Source organism: Astatotilapia calliptera, chromosome 9 (assembly GCF_900246225.1).
Source record: "Astatotilapia calliptera chromosome 9, fAstCal1.2, whole genome shotgun sequence".
Taxonomy (NCBI): domain Eukaryota; kingdom Metazoa; phylum Chordata; class Actinopteri; order Cichliformes; family Cichlidae; genus Astatotilapia; species Astatotilapia calliptera.
Genome location: NC_039310.1, coordinates 5,768,157 through 5,788,950, shown reverse-complemented (window position 1 = coordinate 5,788,950; position 20,794 = coordinate 5,768,157). Strand labels below are relative to the sequence as shown.

The 20,794-nt window shown below is 39.8% G+C and overlaps 1 protein-coding gene across 1 annotated transcript in view; it reads left to right on the top strand.

Moving 5' to 3' along the window:
* Positions 1-1,279: 1,279 nt before the first annotated feature.
* pde1ca (phosphodiesterase 1C, calmodulin-dependent a) overlaps positions 1,280-20,794 on the top strand; it is a 42,101-nt gene continuing 22,586 nt past the window's right edge. Inside the window, exons 1-10 of the mRNA XM_026180899.1 lie at positions 1,280-1,289; positions 1,389-1,548; positions 7,453-7,473; positions 12,477-12,590; positions 13,598-13,780; positions 14,802-14,868; positions 15,150-15,266; positions 15,545-15,685; positions 16,160-16,260; positions 16,820-16,948. Of these exons, the coding sequence (XP_026036684.1) occupies positions 1,280-1,289; positions 1,389-1,548; positions 7,453-7,473; positions 12,477-12,590; positions 13,598-13,780; positions 14,802-14,868; positions 15,150-15,266; positions 15,545-15,685; positions 16,160-16,260; positions 16,820-16,948 (1,043 nt within the window). The remainder of the gene's footprint in view (positions 1,290-1,388; positions 1,549-7,452; positions 7,474-12,476; positions 12,591-13,597; positions 13,781-14,801; positions 14,869-15,149; positions 15,267-15,544; positions 15,686-16,159; positions 16,261-16,819; positions 16,949-20,794) is intronic.

The window sequence follows — 20,794 nt, the reverse complement described above, 5'->3', positions numbered from 1 at the left end:
TGGATTACAAGTCTGGGTTTGGTGGTTGCCAGGAGAATGGCACTTGTCTGACTGCATTGTGCCAATTGTAAAGTTTGGTTGACGGGGGATTATGGTGTGGGGTTGTTTTTCACAAGTTGGGCTTGGGCTCTTAGTTCCACTGAAACGAACTCTGCTTTAGCATAGCAAGACATTTTGGGCAATTTCATTCATAAATGGTATATGAACTGGTTCACTTCTCTATTCTACCTGAGCACTCAAAGCGCTCTATACAACCTGCCTCATTCAGCAATGAAAAAAGGCTTTGCATAGAACACACACACACACACACACACACACAATCACAGTGTTACCATTTTGTAAAACAAGGTTTAGATAACAAACAAGTGTATTTAACCCTCTGGGTTCTAGGGTAAAATTAGCTGTTTTTGATTCATTTTACCTCTATACAATCTCACGTCTGAACTTACAGTTATTTTTTCAAGTTGACATATGGTATTAAGACAATTGAACTAAAATCAGACAACCCCCCCCCCCCCCCCCAAAATCTGAGTATGTTTTGACACACACACAAAAAAACGAGTACACTACACACTAACTAGACACTTCAAACGCACTAGATGTCACAAATCTCTCACATCTCAATCCAATAGAGAACAGGTGGGTTTTTTTGTTTTTGTCTTTTTGCTCACAAGCAGAGTGCTTGCTAGCGTTGTCTTTAGAAAGCAACTTTTTAAACATCTGTTCCTGCATTAAACGTGATGATAGCTTTTATGTGCATTCCTCGACCCCACAGTTGAACAGCAAAAGCCTTTCTCTGTGTAAGGTAGTATTATGATTTTCATAAGATTTTACTCCAAGCAAATTAGTTAGAGGTTTCATGTTGATACAAAAACGCTTTTAAGACAACTTGCATGTGTCTTCCAACATCTTTCATAAGACAAAGCTGTATCTTAGTATATAACAAAACAGTCTTCCGCAGTCAAAATGCATTGGTTAAGGTGTATCCATTTTTTTTGTAACAGACTACAAATTATACTTAATTTATTGGATGAATCTTGGACAGAAGGTCTGAACAGGCAAGAAAAATAGATTCAAATATCTGAATTATGAAAGTTTCAAACTTTTACATTTCTGATTTATATTAAGAATTACAATTTTAAGAGTATTTATTACAATTATGCTTCACAGTTGCCAATGAGGCAGGGGACAACAACCAGCGCCCACTACCCCTCTTTTCACGTAAGTTCTGCACAGTATATGTAATTTTCTATATACTTGAAAGTGTCTTTAGGCCATGATGAATATATGTATTTTGCTCACTAAAATACATAAAAGTCTCTGGATATTCAGGAGTTACGTTAATGTGGTGTGTGTTACTGGTAACAATCTGTATTAAAATTGTCCAGGTTCACGGTCCCAGAATGCACTGTGCACTGATGTCACAGCTCAAACAGGTGTCACTGACTCCAAAGAAATTCTGATCGACCCACGCAGTGCTGATGAGATCCTGGCTGATGAACTGCCAATCCTTGATGCACCAGACAGCATTGAGAAGACTGCTATAAGGTCAGATTTGGACACATACATAAAAATAACTATCAAATAGATAGACACACATCGTTTATTTCTTTAAATGGTCTTAAAGAATGTTTTTCTTGAACGGCATTCAAATCTCTTCTCTTCTTTCTTTGTTGGCTGCCTCTTCTTCCATTCTCTGTCTCTGTCAGATTGCTTCAGTAATATTGAAAATGTGTCGATGTGGTTTTTCAACCAGGAATAATGCATTGGCAGTGTGTTTTGGATCATTGTCATGTTAGATAGTTAAGATACTGACAAAAAGATTCTTTCCAGTCAGTAGAAGTGTGCCTCAAAAATGCATTACAATATTTTTTAAAAAATGCAATAACAACATTTTTGAAAATGTAGAAGAAAGTAATCCTGAAAAATGTTTTATTGATGCTTGTAGGCAGCAGCATTTAGAAATAAAAATAAAGGTAGAGCATTTCTATTCTTTTTCTACTGAGTTACTGTCAATGATTCAATTTTAATCAGTTCAATTTATTTATTTATACAGCACCAAATCACAACAACAGTTGCCTCAAGGTGCTTTATATTGTAAGGTAGACAGAGAAAAAAAGACAACAATCATATGACCCCCTATGAGCAAGCACTTTGGCGACAGTGGAAAAGAAAATCCCTTTTAACAGGAAGAAACCTCTGGCAGAACCAGCAGGGCCATCTGCTGCGACCGGTTGGGATGAAAGAAGAGACACTACCCAATTTGAAGAGCGACTCTGTTGAAATAAGATGCCTGGAATTTTATATTTTGGTTCAGGCTTTTAAACCAGCTGCCTAAACCACTGCTTTTGCAACATGTAACCACATCAGTAATTTCTATCTTTGCTTTTCTTATTCTTTTGTAGTGCAACTAGGGAGTACTTCAGGAGCAGTTGGTGTAGTTGTCTTTACGTTTGCTTAGGACATCACCTCGTTCTTCATAGCTAAGTTTTACTCAATGGTGTTTATGCCTTAAGTGGTGAAACAAATTTGTTGTTTATACTTTTAACAGGAACCTTTTTTTTTTTTTGCATATTTTAGAAAGTACTTGGTTGGCAGTTGTTAAAGTAGCTTCCTTTTAGTTTCTACATTGTTGAAAAATGGTGAATGACATTTGCTATCAGTTATGCCTGGGCTTGTTTCATTATTGTGAAACCTAGGTAACATAAACACTTGGTGTTGATATGGCACTGATGTTGTAATATGACATTTTAATGCCACATAACATTTTTAATGGGTAATATTTAGAGCTGGGCGATATGAGATTTTTTCATATCACGATATGTTTTTTTCATTTCAGGCGATAACGATATCTATCACGATATAAGCCAAATAACTGTATTTATAAGATTTAAATGTGCCGTTGCTCACAAGTAAAATGTGAAATAATCAGCAGCTTGTTTTTATTTAAATATTTATTTCCCATAATAAGTTCAACAGGGTAGATGTACTTAAGGAACATGAGACTTTTTCAGATAGATAAAGGCAAATATTGCAAACTACACAAAAGGCAGCGGCTAAAGCGTTTAAGTTTCAAAATAGAACAAACGAAACAGACTAAATTGTCAATTCCACTTAGAAACAAAATATTAATTCTAAAAATAAATCTTAGTTTGTTTTACAGAAGAACAGATAAAACTGACTAACTTTTGTCAATATCAAATAAACTGAGAACTAAAAGGAAATTCTCAATCTCTCCTTGTTGTATAGCTGAGCTTTTCAAACAGTTACTTTAGTCTGACAAAAGCCGAATGACGAATTAGCGCTTCCAGTCAGAGACTGAGGCTACATCCACACGTACACGGGTATTTTTGAAAACGGAGATTTTCCGTTTTCGTTTTAAAAATAATCCCGTCCACACATAAAGGGAGAAATGAAAGAAAACGCTGCTATGAACATGCCAAAGCAGCAGGTGGCGCTAGATTCCTAACCGTGCAGAAATGTTGGCCAATCAGAAGCCTCGGTGGGAAAAAGTAAACAAAGCTGGGGCATAGAAGCAGAACAGAGTCGTATGTGTGGACTGTGTGTATATGTAAGCATTTAAACACTGCAGAGAGTACAATTAACAGTAACAGTATTGTAGAAGTTCATTTCACCGAAACAATAACGTGACGCACAGTGTGACGCATGCACCAGTTTATTGTATTTCCAGACTTGCTTTCGGCACAATTTACAGTGCACGCTACTCTGTTTTTTGTCAGACTTGAAATAGCCGAAATACCTTCACACTACGGAACTTCTATGGCTCTTCCGTTCGACAATCTCTCCGGCATTGGAACCATCATCTGTTTTCTCTTCGGTCACGCTCGGTTGATTTTTCTAGTCGGCACACTCATTTCCTCCATTACGCGCTGGCTCCATTACCCGCTGGCTGCTTCCCAAACAAACACACGTGCAGCTTGGCACTTGTGCTGTACGTAACAAGTCACGTGACGTGACGCTGCGGCTGTGATTGGTTCGGCTCTGCGCTACTTAATTTGGATTGGCTGACCTTTTTTTTTTTTTTTTTTTAAGAGGACAAGAGCGGCGAGGTCTATCGCGATAGCTTAATTTCTCTATCGAGTAAAAGTTATATCGCGATACATATCGTTATCGTTCTATCGCCCAGCTCTAGTAATATTGTAGATCAGCCCTTTTTGCCACTTTCAAGTTTTATGAGGTACTGTTACAGAAAAGCACTATCAGATTGGACAGGAGCTCTTCTCTAAATGGTAAGATAATAATTGATCATTCCAAATCAATAATTCAGTTTTTTAAATCCAAACTATAAATTTGTAATCATTCTACACATCAATAATCAGGACCCATCTCATCTTAAAGAGCTTATAGTATGGTATCACAGATGTAGATCTTTACTCAGACTGCTGGCTCAGTTGTGGCTCAGGATATTTAAGTTAAGTTAAGTTTAGTATTGTTTCTCCTTCAACTTTTTTCACTCACCATTTCTTTATGCAGCACAAAGCATTCAGTCAATAGTTAATATTAACCTCTGTCTCTCTGTGGATTCTCATGTGTGTTTTCATGTTCTTGCTCAGATATGGTTGGATTATAAAAATACTTCCCTTTTTTGAAAATATGTCTTTGTAAGGAACTTAGCGTTAAATGGACACCCTGTCCACTATGAGATAAAGGAGAACAACAGCCTGATACCTGCAGGCCTGACAACAGGAGATGTATCACTCCTGTAACATCTGTAACATTCAGCAGTCGCCTCATTGTTCTGACACACACAACAAAACTACACTACACACTAACGACACAAGATTTGCGTTAAACGTCTCAAATCTCTCACATCTCAAAGCACCGCCGTCACTCCCAAAACTTCCCCCCGTTTCTTAACAACTAGATGCTCCTTGGCGGCCGCTTATCGGGGCCTGGAGCCTGGGGCTCGCTCGGGCCACTTCGGAGGTGGGGTGCCCCCGGCCTCTCGGCCTGGGGCTCGGTCACTCAGGCACAGCGGAGCTCACGGGCGCGTCACTGCAACTCCCCCTGGCTTCTGCTCCGCGGCTGCTGAGTGAGCCCTCATCTGGGACTCTCCTCAGCTCTTTCTGGGACAGTGGCGCGGCTGCCCCTCTGTTGGTCTTCCTTGGTCTCTTGTGTTCTGGGGGCCTCTGGATGTCTGGAGTTTTGATCTCCTCCATACCTGCTTCATGCCCTGGAGGACGGGGCTGTGGCCCCCCCACACCCTCTAGCAGATCATTACATGAAGGAACCTTTTAAAAAAAACAAGCGCGTCCATGCTCACAGGTGTACACACGGGTGATCACACCCACAAACTACACCCTTTTTGGCTCCTACCTCAAAGCACACTGTGTTCTGTTGATCTTATGTGCTGCACAATAATGTTTAATATTTAGTATTTACTGTCATATTCCCATATATCATTGTCATGTTGTTTATTCTATTACTCTTGTTCTCTTCTGCTTGTTTTCTTTTTTCTTTCTCAGCAGGTGACCCAGGTGATTGATATATGTATTTTTTTTTCTTTTTTTTTTCTGCCCGTTCTGTTGGTTTTTGTTTTTTGCCCTTCTCCCCCGTCCCTCTTCTCAGCTGTTTCTCTTTCCCTCTTTCTTTCTCCCCTTCTTTCCTCCAGTCAAGTCTGTCCCGTATTCAGCAAGTGAAAATAAAATAAACAATAAAAGGTGAATCAAATAGGCCATTACGGCAAGGCTGGGATGGTCAATTTGGTAAAGTAAATCCGTTGGGCATCTTTCTTTGCCTTTAGACAACAATTCTGATGGCAAAAGAGCCAAACGGGACAGGCAGAAAGAAAAAAAAAAAAAACAACAACTAGATGCCACGTTGCCATATCATTTTTTGATTGGTCGACATGGTACTTTTTTGGACGAATAGGAAAGGGAGACGGGGATGGAGTTTGTTTTTGCTCACAGGCGGAGAGCGCTTTCGAGCCTTTTTTCTTATAAAACGTCGTTTTTACTGTTTCTTCCCGCAGTAAATATAAACAACGACAGTATTCAGGAAGAAAACCAAACATTGCAGATATTTTTTATTATAACTCTGGTTTTACGTGGCCTATCAACAAAGTTGGAGTGAGACACTGAGACCTCTCCTGTCGTTTTTCCGTCAATTGTTCCGTCTGTCCTGCTCACATCTCCAATGGTTGTCCACGTTGTCATTAACGTGGCTTCACTCCACATCAGCCATGCCGCTTTGCTTGCTAAAACACCGCTGTCATAAGGACGCTGTCATAACCTGTCAGCGACGTTGATTAGCTGCGTATATACGAATGTAAATCGCATTATTGGCTGGACTGTGGGATAAGGTGGCATCGTTCTAATCCCATACGGGAGAGATTGCGCACGTGCGCAGCTTAGAGGGAATATTGACAGAGATGTCTCTTCAATCAATATGTGCATGCAGTTCTTACGTGTTAAAAGAGGGTATATTGCTGATCTGTGTGCTGCCTAACCTATTATGAACATCTGGAGGGTAAGGACATTAACCATTGCCACCACCTCTCTGCACACTAACATCTGTAGCTGATAATATTAGTGTAACCAGTATGGTGATTCTAAGTGCTGTTCAAGATAACGCCACTCTGGGGTAGCAATGCAGAGTCAACATCAGAAGTACAGTAACCAGCAAGGTGAGACTTCGAAACAATACTGTGGTTCACGTTATCGAACCACACACACACACACACACACACACACACACACACACACACTCAGTGCCGTGTCCAGCGGGGTGGCCTGGGGGGGCACAGGCCACCCCCCAACCAGACTGGCCACCCCAGGTGCCACCCCAAAGGCAAAACAATAAAATTCAATCAAATATCAAATGTCCGATTATGTTTTCACGGCGAAGCTCAGATATCCGAGTGTAAGTGAATGCAGCATCGGCTTCTGCGCTATGTGCATCACATTAGCAAAGGTAGGAGAGCCAAGCACGAAAGACGGCACCGCAGGAAACAATTTTTCGGTGAAAGAAAATGAGGACAGAATAAATGTCCCGGTAAGTAATATTAAGTTTGTTGAGTTTAGTAAACTTCGGTGAAATTAGAATACCAAAGAAAAAATAACACTTAAAGAATTATTGCAGCCGTGGAATATATCAGACAGTATGCTACTGAGGGCAGCTAACATAAGAGTTATGAGTTATAAGATATAATCTAAGTCGTAACATTGCTGTATGGAGCTGCAGATTTGGTTGCAGGTTAACATAGCTGGACTGGCCATCGGGCATACCGGGCATGTGCCCGGTGACTTATTTATTTATTCATTTTGTAATGGCATGAACAATGAGAGGTGGTGGATTGGCCAGATGCAGGTCAATGTGTAAAAATAACTCAGTTGTTTGGTGGTGGCTATGGCGGGGCTTCCACAGAGGCCAGCAGGTGGATGAGGGAAGGGGAGGCAGGAGGAGAGCCCCGAGGCAGCCGCCAGTCCGAGTGTCAGGTGAACTGAACTTCAGGTAAGAAGTTATGATCTGCAGTCTATCTGGGTCAGATATGAACCAAGTTTAGGTGGAGTTTATTTTCGTTGTGCTGACTATTTACCCTCAGTTGCAATAACTCGTACTGCGTTCTAGCCAGCTTGACGGAGTTTTTATACAACTGGGTGGGTGCTATGATGTTACTGATAGTGAACTTTATTTTATTCATAAGGTTAGTTAGTAGAGTTGCCAACGGCTCCTTAAAAAAATGGGATGGTCCCTCATTCAGAGAAAATATTACATACAATATTTCGTATTGAGCTGAGAAGAGACGCAGTTTGTCCCGGACTTTCGCTATAATGAAAAAAAGACACAAAGCTGGAGTTATTCTGTCGTTACGCTGCACAGCTGCCTCTTCTTCTTTCATTCTCTCCCCCTCCCTCTCCTGTTGCTACTTCAATCATGAAACTGATCAATGATCAGCTGATCGGCTTTTCTCTCTTGTTTATTTATCGCCCACTTTGCGCCAGAAAGAGGAAACCAGCAGATGTCGCGCTAAACAACAGCAGCACGTTTAAGCTTGATCAGCTGTTGTTAGAATTTATTTAATATTAATTTCTAGTATCAGCTGATGTTTGCTGGAGCCACAGCTGTAAAGCTGCTGGTCATGATGTCGGTTTGGTTATGTGGTGAGAGGGAAACATGAAGATGAAACCAGGAGATGTCCTTACTGAATCATCAGAGCTGAACAGGTGATGGAGAAACAGGTTTACCTTTTAGGTGACATGAATGAGTTGAAGTTATGAACTGTTTCTGGGAGACAAATAACACCAGGATTCTTTTTTATGTAGCTGACAGCTGGTAACTGTGCAGGGGCGGGTCTAGGAAAGTTTTGCCAGGGGGCCAGGTAGGGCATTAACAGGGAGAGGGGGGCACAAAGAAATACTTTTCTTTCTTACTCTCATTTAAAATATCTAGCTTTTAATAAATAATTATCTAAATCTTACAACCAAAGTTTTTATCTGATGTAAAATGTATAGAAATCATACATATACCAACAAGACAGTGTACATCACTGTCACAACAGCATTTGTTTTCATTCAAAGGCTTTATGGCTTTAATACCTGGGCCCTATTTCAGGAAGCCGGTTTAGTGCAAACTCTGAGTAAGTAAACCCTGAGTTAACGAAAACTCTGGGTTCTCGGTTTCACAAAGCGAGTTTAGATTAATTCTGAGTGAGTTACTATGACGACACACTCCGTGAAGCTAACGTGCCCCCTAGCAGGTTTACTTCAACTAACCCTGACCTTCTCCGCCTCTTTGTCGGAAACCTGACTGTAGGAAGTGTCAGACATGGCGTGCCCCTTCCTTGAAGAGCCAGTAGATGTTGAAGCCCAAATTCTCCACAGAGCTCTCCGCCGGGAGAGAGTGATTAGAGCGCGTTCGGACATGTTATCATTTCCTGATGATTTTCTGTCTGAACGTTACCGTTTTTCAGCACAATCTATAATTTATTTGAATAACATCCTCAGGCCTAATATTGCTCATGTGACACATCGTGGACATCCTCTCAGTTCTGTACATATTATTTGTATTGCACTTCGGTTTTTTGCAAACGGGAGCTTTCTATATAATATTGGTGACGCTGAGCACGTTTCCAAGGCTACCGTCTGTCGGGCAGTCAGGAATGTTACAGTTGCACTGAAACGTCTCCTGTACTCGTTTGTGGTGTTCCCCGGTCATAGACCCACAAGATTTATCAAAGAGGGATTCCACAAAATTGCAGGTATCAGGATGAACAAAACTTAATTCATGATGTGGTGATACTTGAACTACTACTTAAATTTTACATTTATTTTCACGGTTCCCAGGCGTGATTGGCTGTATAGATGGCACTCACATTCCAATCATTGCTCCTTCAGTAAATGAAGGAGACTATGTGAACAGGAAGTCTTTCCACAGCATTAATGTACAGGTACATAGTTCCCTGTAGCATTTCAAACTAACAAATTATTTCATTATAGTAATGGATGCTAATTTGTGTTCTCTGCACTGTGAAGATCATATGTGATGCTGCCAACATTATCACAAATGTGGAAGCCAACTGCTCAGCCTCTGTGAGTGGTGGTGGTGGAGGACCCCCACCTGTTTTTCGGGCCTCCGCTTTTTTCTGTTGGCTATAACGGGTCACATTTGAGCATACAGAGTAAGCAAATATGTACTTGTAATGTGCTCAGATAATTTCAATAAGTGCTTACAGAGGGGAAATTAATGTAACCTCTAACTGCAATTGATTTATATAGGACAAACAGACCAAGCACTATGGCTCATAATTAGGGATGGGTACCGGTGTCCGGTGCCATGACATAAACGGTAGTAAGCAGACCGAAAAGCAGCGCACATTTCAGTGCTTTATTTCGGTGCTTTTTTTTTCCTGAGCTGTGATACACTTCTAGCCAATCATTTTACGTTTCCGAGGATAGTAGGCGGGGCCAGGTACGTACGTTCAGTTAGAGCAGAGCTACAGATTAAAAATGTCCAAGGCGAAGCGGTCAAAAGTCTGGCTGTACTTCACAGCAAAATATGCAAACTCAGCAGCCTGTAACAAGTGCTTTAAGCTGATACTGTGATACTGTCAAAGGAGGTAACACCAAGAATCCGATTAAACAGCTGGCGACGCATAGCGTTTTTTTTAAAAGCCGAGAAATGCGCCATATTTGATAGCTTGCTGTGAGACCTCACACCGTGCACGTCGGGTGGGTTGCCAGTTATCGGACCCGGAGCAACATCCCCCAAAAACCCGAAGAATAGAGTCCTGGCCCCTAGCCCTGCCAGTGTAGCAGAAATGATGAGGATGATGATGCAGCAGCAGCCGTTCTTCTCTGCATGAGTAGCTTCATGTTGTTCGTGTGTAATTTACGTTGAGTAGGCTAACCACGTTATTACATTAATGCATGTAAGGTGAACTAGCAAACATCATCATAGCTACATGCGGCTGTCTTCTTGTTTGATGGCAGATACTCCCTTCACCCTGGCCAAAAAGGCTAAAATGACCAAAGAAAAAGTGGGAAACAGTTAAACATATATGCCACATAGCTGCAGAAAAGGCACACATTGTTATCTTTTTACAAAAAAAACCAGCTGAACATGAGAGGTTTTTGGACAAAGTTTGTGTTCTCCATTCTTTAAGCACCGGTTCGAGCACCGTTTAAGCACCGGCACCGTTTCAAAAGTACCGATTTGGCACCGGTATCGGATAAAACCTAAACGATACCCATCCCTACTCATAATACAATTACACCTTACCTGTTTGGACTATATTTTTATATTTCATTTTTACTTGCTGCCAGGAACGTTTGGGGCCTGTTGGGTTGCACCTGCGCTCACATCACATCACAAAATAAAATGTATGAAATAAAAAATAAAATAAAATAAAATAAAATAACGTGTTAAATGGGTGGAAATCCCTAGATCAATGTTTAAATTAACACTCACGCATTGACTCTGTCGGCTTTGTTTTGCCGTGCATGCTCCCTTTCTTTTGCAGCTGAGGCTGTGTTACTTTTTTTCTGTGGAATTTGCATGTTATCGGCATATGCTGCCATCAGAATTTCGGCCTCAAGCGCTGTAAAATACATTGACCGCGCCTTCTTTCCCTCCGTCTCCATGGGGACTCGCTTAATCTGTGCTCCACTAATCAGGGCTTTATGTATCCTCGTGCGCGTGCTTAACTTGGGGTTAAAGCAACTCCGCGTTGATTGAACTAATTGTTATCAGCCTTTCTGAAACCGAATATTCCGAGTTGGACAGTTCGGGGTTACTCAACCCTGAGTATCGTTTTTCACTCTGAGTTTTCTAAACCGGCTTCCTGAAATAGGGCCCTGGTGGGCCGGTCTCTAGTCAAAATGCCCGATTTTCTGTCCCAGTCCAGCCCTACAGGTTAATACTGGCAGTGTCACCATGCCAGCTGACTGTATTTCATCATCAGCCAGTGTTGTTCTTGATCAATATTACCAAAGTTTACCATAAGGCAGCATAGCAAGTATTTACTTGCTTTCAGGTTTTATTCAAATGTTAGTCTTTTCAGTTGTTTCCCCACTTTTTTCCTGTTTCAAAATCACCAGTTTGTGAGAAGATTATCTTCTTTTTTTAATAGGCACAAAGTTTTGCAATTGGCATTGGCTAATTTGTCAATTGTTTGTTACAAATGTTTGTATTTTAATATTCAAAAATGTTTTTGCCCAAAACATATGTGCACTATATGTCAGTAAAAATACTATGCAAATATTGCTGTCCTTGAATGCTGAGTAAACACTGACTGATTGTATCTCTTGTACTTTATCAACGCAGTATCTAAAAACTTTGCACCATAGTGGTTAAAATCTCATTCTAATAAGAGTTAAAAGCGCATTCGGTTATTAGGTTTATAGGATTATTGAATTATGGTTAACGGTTGGTAGAATTTTTTTTTTAAACATTATCTGCCAATTACATCTGCCACCCTTCTCCAAATCTGTGCCCCTACCTGGCCCCCCAACAAAAATTTTCTAGACACGCCACTGCACACACTATTCCAAAAAAAAAAGCGAAATTTTCACTGACTCATCCCTGTTGCTGTTAGCAAACTAATTACATTAGTAGAAATATATTTAGCTTATAATTAAAATTGGGTGGGGGGAAACAACAGCCATTTTCTTAACAGAAACATTTCTGCTCTGAACTGGAAGAAAAAACCCTGAGTAGAAAGCTCACATCAAGACAATAGACCCTGTGCACGAGAAAATGCTGAACCAGGTTCAGGGAGGGGCAGCCCTTTGCTGCGACCAAGGTTTTCTCAAAATTTCTCAATTATCTATAAAGCCCACATTATTTTTGGGAGGTTTGGAAGGTTAACCCAGCACTATCTTCAAAGGAATACTCCAGACCTTTCTCCCATTTGGTTTTGGCAATAAGTGATTTGTTCTCCGGGAGAGTTAAGATCTCAAGCACATGGTGTGTTAACAGTTTTGAGGTGATACTGAGATATGGGCTATTTGTTCTAGGTTACGGTGTCTTGTTAAACAGCTGGAGAAGGGAGAAGCATCTGTGGTGGAACTGAAGAAAAACCTGGAGTTTGCCGCCTGTCTCCTTGAATCTCTCTGTTCTGAGGAAAACAGGTAAGGAGCTTTTAGCTAATTTCCCCATGTATAGACTTTAATCAGTGGTGGAAAAATAAAATAGTCAGTATTTCAATAAGACAATGTAATACTCACAATGCAATAAAACTTTTTTATATGTTGCGCTATGCCAAACATATTATGAGGCCTGGGAGCTTGAGGGTCCTGCGCAGTATCTTTGCTGTTCCTTGGAGTGTGCTCTTCTGGACAAAGATTTAGGATTTTGTTCCTGGGATTTGCTGGAGTCAGTCACCTAGCTTTAGGGTCAGTGCACCAAATGCTCAAATTACCACAGGGACCACTGTTACCTTCACTCTTCTTGAGTTCTTCTCTGAGCCCTTGGTACTTTTCCAGCTTCTCATGTTCCTTCTTTCTGATGTGTTTGTCATTTGGTATGGCTACATCTATCGCTACAGCCGTCTTCCTCTGGTTGTCCACCACTATTATTTCCGGGTGGTTAGCCATCACCAGCTTGTCCGTCTGTATCTTTAAGTCCCACAGGATCTTAGCTTGGTCATTCTTGACTAGCCTAGGGGGCGTCTCCCATTTTACCAGTTTTCATGGCCTCAGGTATGACAGTACTGCTCCTTGTGGCTGTCTATCTTGTATCCAAGCATCTACTGTTCACTGTGGTGTGGTCTTGGTTACATTGGGGGGGTCTAGCCTAGGGAACTTTTCTGGATAAAGATGCTCTGGTTGGGAGTTGAACTCCTGACCTGAAGTTTCAAAGGTGTCTCTTTTACCAGCATAGAGGATGGCACTGGCCACAGCATACGCATAAAAAGTCCTGAGCATTGTCACTCACAGGTTTCTCTACAAATATTTTATTTTATTTTATTTCATTTTATTTTGTCCTTAATGTGAAGCTCTTTGGTCACAACTTGCCATTTTAAAGTGCTGTTTTAATTAAACTTGGCTTGGCTTGGTTCATTTAAGATGAGGATGATAGATTAATTATTTTAGAAGATGAAAATGTACATTCAGTGTTTTTGTGAATGGTCTTGCAGACAACTGGGGCACCAAGATGATGAGCTGAGTGATATCCAGTCAGACTCTGTACCACTGGAGGTTCGTGACTGGTTGGCCTCCACTTTTACACGGCAGAGAACCCTGTTGCTACACCACAGTGAAGACAAACCACACTTCCGCAGCATCGTCCGTGCAGTACAGGCTGGGATCTTTGTGGAGAGGTTTGGCTTAAGACAGCTATAAAAAATACAAGTCAGTTTAACAAGTCAGCATAGTAACAGAACAGAAGCCTAGGTAGCAATAAAAAGTGTGTACATTTGTTTTTCTATTTTCTTGTCTATTTATTTGAAAAAAAAAAGCATCACACATTTCTGTAACTAAAACATATGTTGAGAAGTTCGGCCAAATGGTACTTTTTTCTTGTAATGGTTTTGATTAACATACAGTGAACAATTTGGATAAGGCCCCGAGATGCATCATTTTGTTTCCATGGATAAGACACAAACAATAGAAATGGACTGGCATATATATCATTTCTCTAGACTTGATGAACACTTGTTGCACTACCAGTCACATCCACCAGTTAGAATTAATCTTAAATCTATCTTGATGTTCTTCAGCTATCTTACATCCCAAAAGTTAATTAAGAATCAGCAGTTAAACTAACAACTTGTCTCTGAGCTCTTGGGATACTGGAGTGATCAGAGAAAATCTATTTAGTACCTAGTAATAGCTTTGAATTACCCCTTTACCTTTGAATAGCATATTATGGCCGCAACTCAGGTCAACAGATATTATATTAGAATGGCTTGGGAGCCAATCCGAACCACTCAGTACAACACATATTATTCTCAAAATAAATTACGCAGATTATGGAAGTAATGCCAGAAATATAAACATTACTTTATCAATATAGAAAATGGAATGGTAAAAAAAATTGAGGTTGACAAGGTTTTAATAGAATAGATTTATTTTCCCCTTAGACTGAATAACAATTTAGAATAAACAAAAGTTAATCTTTCTTTATTATTTGGCCTAATATTGCAGTACTGCTTCAAAACTCTGGGGATCTTCTATTTTGGGGATGGATTTAAAAAAAAAAAAAAATTGCCTCTGATTATTCCTTCTCCAAAATAAATGTAACATATTCAAATTAATAAATGAGTTACCATACTGGGCATAGTGCATTTGTTCATTTGGTGTGTGCTTGTGTTGCTGTGTACTTTTGTCTGTGGGTTACAGGATGTTCAGACGAACCTCCAACATGACTGGTCTCAGTTATTCCCTAAATGTCATCACTATGCTTAAGGTATAAATGCACATGTACTTGGTGATTTCTTTAAAAATAAAATCAGTGACATGTATGTGAGTCTGCATTCAGTTTTAATCTCAGTATTAAAATGTCATGAGCAAGTTATACAATAGAGAGTTAACAGATTAAGGCCAGGGAAAAAGTTTTCTATCTACCATACTAATATGCAGGAACAAAAACTGCCATTTTGTGTATGACTTAGGTAAGACAAGGTACACAAGGACACACTCGTTTATGTTATTCAAATGATAATAAAACTGGTTTCTATGTGTCTGTAGCATGTAGATATGTGGTCGTTTGATGTGTTTGCACTGAATGATGCCAGCGGAAACCATGCTCTGAAAATTGTCTTCTTTGAACTGCTCAACAGATATAACCTGATTAATCGTTTCAAGGTAAACTCAAATAAAGACAGCTTCCATATATCATTTAAATGATTGACCCTCATATTATTTTAAGTTTTAAAGGGAATTTCTAATTCTAAAACAACAAGGTCTGCAGTTTTGTTTAAGAAGTGCAATACTTTAATAACCTTGTGAAAAAATTTCCCATACAGACTATAAATGACTTTTTGTTTTGTTTTTTATGTGGTGTTATCTTTTAAAGTGATGTAATCATATACGACTTAATTTTGCAGTCATCATGCTTCTCTCCTGCATTGTCTCAATATCAGATTCCTACCTCTGCACTCACATCATTTGTGGAGTCACTGGAAATGGGATACAGCAAATACAAAAACCCCTACCACAACTTGATACATGCTGCTGATGTCACACAAACGGTCCATTACCTGCTCATTAAGAGTGGAATAATGGTAAGTCTTGCTTGGTTAATGGTGATTTAAAATGTAACCAGGAAAACTGCTTTGCTTCTTTCGAGTTCTCAAAGAGACTTTTTCATATCTTGAAGTAATGGACTCTTTTTTTTTCTTTACTGTTATGACCTGCTAGCAAGCCACAACATTTAAAACCTTAAAACTACCCCACATCCTGATAAAACATTAAAGGGGAAACACTGCTGCAATCCAATAGTTGGTATACCTTTGTCTTTTTTGTACAGATTTTGATCATTCTTTAGGTTTGTCTTTGGGGAGTCCATTAATCTTGCAGTTCAAGAAAGACCAGTATACTTTTAAAGCAATTCTAAACACAGAACTCATGAAGCCTTAGATTTAAGTGGCTATTGAATTTTTTTTATATTAACAATTGTGTAAAGCAATATTATATTCATATTTATTGCTTGTTTGTTTGTTACTACATACAAAATGCATCATCTCACTTTCTTTCAGCACTGGCTAACTGAGCTGGAGATCTTTGCCATTATTTTTGCAGCTGCCATCCATGACTATGAGCATACAGGGACTACTAATAACTTCCATATTCAGACCAGGTAATTCCTACTGAGCAACATTCAAATTATTGCAGTTTCTGAGGGGCTCTAGTGTTATTTAAAAGTCGTAAATAATTTTACTTGTAAAACGCCCTCCCAGGGAGGCCCCCTCTTCCTGAAGGACCAGAGAGGGGTCTCTCTAGCTGTCTATTGTCTAATGTTGCCTGGGTGTCCCTGCCTATATCTAACCTACTCTACAATACTTAACCATGTGGAATAAAGTGTTTAAAGTCATAATATTGTTTTTATAAAAAAAAAAAAAAATTCCCCGCTCGCCCCTGCGGGCGGTCAATCCTTCAAGATCGGGTCCTCTACCAGAGGCTTGGGAGCTTGAGGGACCTGCACAGTATCGTTCCTAGGACTGTGCTCTTCTGGACAGAGATGTCCGATGTTGTTCCCGGGATCTGCTGGAGCCACTCGCCTAGCTTGAGAGTCACTGCACCTATATGTATATATGTGTGTGTGTGTATATATATATATATATATATATATATATATATATATATATTACCAAACAAGAAAAAAATCTGTGATGACAAATTTTCTGTGGCATTTGCAGGTCAGACACGGCGCTATTTTACAATGACCGAGCTGTTTTGGAGAACCATCACGTCAGCGCTGTCTATCGCCTTCTACATGATAATGAGGAAATGAATATTCTCTCTAATCTTTCAAAGGAAGAGTGGAGGTAAACAGTAAACAGTATTCAAATATTCTCAATTTGTGTAGCTGCTCCACATCTGTCATGGTCCTGTCCCAGTTTTTGAGTTTCTGTTGTGGACTTTTCAATTTAAGAAACTTTTCTTCAGTGCTTGTATTATTTGGTCTTAATTTTGTGAAAAAACATAATGCTTTTGTTATCTATATTTCTTGTTCTTGATTCGTGTTTGATTGTGTTAGTACCCTTTTGTCTCCAGTCTATCCTAATCTCTTTTCTCTATTATGTCAATGCCTCCTGTACCAGTCAGTCATGTCTCATTGTCTCACTCTAAGTCAAGCTCATGCATCTTAGTCCTGGGCCCTGTGCTTTGTACGTCGCTTACTACATCCAAGATCAAATGAAACATCCAAGACCAAATCATCGCGCTAACTCTGAGCTCGCTATTCCGGTTCCCCGAACACACCTGTTGTTGACGATTAGTATAGCTGGATGAAGTAATGTGAGATAACTGGGTGGCCCAACAGGGGCTACGCATCGATAGTAGAAACATTGATCGGCAACCCTTTGATTGGTCGGCGAAAATGTCGAAGGAGCGCGCTCGGTATTTTTCGGCAGCAGAGCAAGAACTCTTGAGTGAGGGATTTCAGGAGTTTCAGAGTTTAATTAAAACGCAAGGGAACACTGCAAAGGCTGCAAAAGCAAGGAGAGAGGGCTGGCAGAAAGTTGCTGACAAATCAAACTCGTAAGTAATCCAATAATAACAATAATAATGGAGTGGATTTATATAGCGCTTTTCAAGGCACCCAAAGCGCTTTACAATGCCACTATTCATTCACTCTCACATTCACACACTGGTGGAGGCAGCTACGGTTGTAGCCACAGCTGCCCTGGGGCAGACTGACAGAATCCAGGCTGCCATATTGCGCCATCGGCCCCTCTGGCCAACACCAGTAGGCGGTAGGGTAGATTTATCATATCACACCATATTATCCAATATTATATTACATTATATTATATTATAATATGTTATATTATATCCCCTTTCACATTAGAGCCACAACAGGACCCACTAGAACATGGGAACAAGTAAAAGTGAAATATAAGAATATTCTACAGAATGGTAATATTTATCACTTATATTGCTTGTCGTCTCTTGGAAAGAGACCCTGGAATACTCTGTTTGTTTGTTCATAACAGCAACCAAGAAAAGGGCAGAGCAAAAAAAAAGACAGGTGGTGGTCCTGCACCCCCTCGTCAACAAGTTGGTTAAGTGAATAATACCCTCACGGGAAAATCGATATCTCTCTATGAGCACACTGTCGCGCTGAGCTAAAGGATCCTGTCTATCCCGCAATATACGCTGAATTCTGAGGACTCTCCTTATCAATCTTGCACCTTCCGCAATGGGTTGCTCGCGTAAACGGACAGGACATGGCTGCGACAGACTTCCCAAATCCACCTTCGCTTTTATAGCCGTGGTCTCTCATCTTGATTACACGAAGTAATTTACAATTACTACTCTGAAATATGAATTACATCTGTAATAATCACATACATGTAATAGAATGTTAATAGTACATTTCCCTTTTTTAGGGAATGACCTGTATGTATCTGTGTGAAATCAATAAAAGGATCAAGTGCTGCATTATCTTTAGTTACATTGATGTTATTTATTTATGGTGAAACAGTGGTGGAATATCGCTGTTGCTTTCGTATGAATGACGCGGACATACCTGCGTGGCCACGATCTAATCCTGTTTACATAAAGTAAACCTGCTCCCCAGCAGGTTTACGCTTACGGCTCTGTTGCTATGACAGCAAGTCCCGGATGGGCTTCGGGGAACCGAACGATCCAGGATCACGCGAAATCGTCAACAATCTCATCCAGCTAACTCACTTAGCGCGGTACGAAGAACAGGCCCCTGGTCCTTGTATTTCAAGGATCAGTTACCTCCTGTTACCTCCTGAGAGTTTACTTTTCTCATGTTTCCCAGCGTTTCCTATTCCTAGTTTATATTTCCAGTTCAGGTTCCATAAGTTTCAGCTTTTTTGTTTTCCTTTTCCTTTGTTGGAAGTAAACTTCATACTGCATACATCTTAAGATAGCTAAAGTCAACAAAGAGCAGCCTGGTGTTACTCCCCTGTTAGGGCTCTAGACTAACTTTTTGCCATGGGCGTACTGGTACGCCTAACTTTTCAAAGTTAGGCGTACTGGCACAAAAGTTAGGCGCACACAAATTTTATAATAATTTATATAATATAATGTGTTTTTCTGGATACACTGTTCTTTTTCAGCATTTAAAGATTGATGACACCGTGTCAGAGCACTGGCTATGAATTTCAGAAGGATCAGGCCTTAACTTAACAGAAAAGTTAGCAATAGTTCTTTTCCTATTACAGCTACAACCACTTCTGTCGTGCCTAGGCTGCTCACTAGGGCTGGGTATCATCACTGATTTCTATAATCCATTCGATTCCGGTTTTCAAAGTCCTGATTCGATTCAACTTAGCCTCAGACAGTTAGAAATATTATAATTCTGATCATTTATCAGTACTGACTTCATCAGAATTGTGAACATCACAGCAGATGCCTTTGTGTGAAAGTAACTGAGAATAAAACACAGAAAAAGATGAAGGAGATTTTCCTGGTCTGGCTTTTTATAGCAGATAACCTTAAAAATATTCTACAATGTTCTGCATATAAAGTTTAAATTTCTTCAGTATTGAACAGTGTTGGTTAAGTTACTTGAAAAAAGTAATCAGTAACTAATTACTGATTACTTCCCCCAAAAAGTAATCCCGTTACTTTACTGATTACTTATTTTCAAAAGTAATTAATTACTTAGTTACTTAGTTACTTTTTAAAAACACGATTTACAACCTGAAGAGGTTCAAGTTCAAGTTCAACTTTATTGTCACTTCAACCATATACAGTTTAAAAATACACAGTGAGGTGAAACAACGTTCCTCCAGGAACCAAGGTGCTACAAGACAAGTTAGTGCAAAAAAAATAATAATATATAATATATCTAGTAATAATATTGTGCAAAAGAGCATTTACAGGTTGGTGTGTGCGATGGTTTGGTGGTGTAGGTCAGTGTGTTTGCGCCATCCGTCTCCTCAGCAAAAAAAAAAAAGGGGGACTGACTGATAAACACGCACACACACATACACTAACATTATCACTCAGCTTAACTCAAATACCTCAAAAACATTGAGACTGGACTGACTAACCAACACAGGCGCAAACACACTGACCTACACCACCAAACCATCGCACACACCAACCTGTAAATGCTCTTTTGCACAATATTATTACTAGATATATTATATATATATATATATATATATATTTTTTTTTGTGATAAAGCGATAGATCTTTCAGCCCAATTCTACTTTTTCTACATAATCCATCATACAAAATGTAATCAAATGGAAAAGTCTCTTTTTTTTTTACTTGTTTTATCAGTTTTAATCTTTTAACTTTATGCATCAAGCAAAAATTTAATTATATGCAACATTCTCTGAGTTGAATAAATTAGTTTAACATTTAAACCTATTTTCTACACATTCCAGCACATAAAATAAAATATTTTTTGTGTTTACACTCACTCTTTCAAATAGATGCAAGTAAAACACAGCAGAACATAAATAAAGTCAAAGACTCAGCGGTCCTGTTGCTCTATTTTCACCCAGTGGCGTGTCCAGCGGGGTGGCCTGGGGGGGCACAGGCTTCCCCCCCAACCAGACTGGCCACCCCAGGTGCCACCCCAAAGGCAAAACAATAAAATTCAATCAAATATCAAATGTCCGATTATGTTTTCACGGTGAAGCTCAGATATCCGAGTGTAAGTGAATGCAGCATCGGCTTCT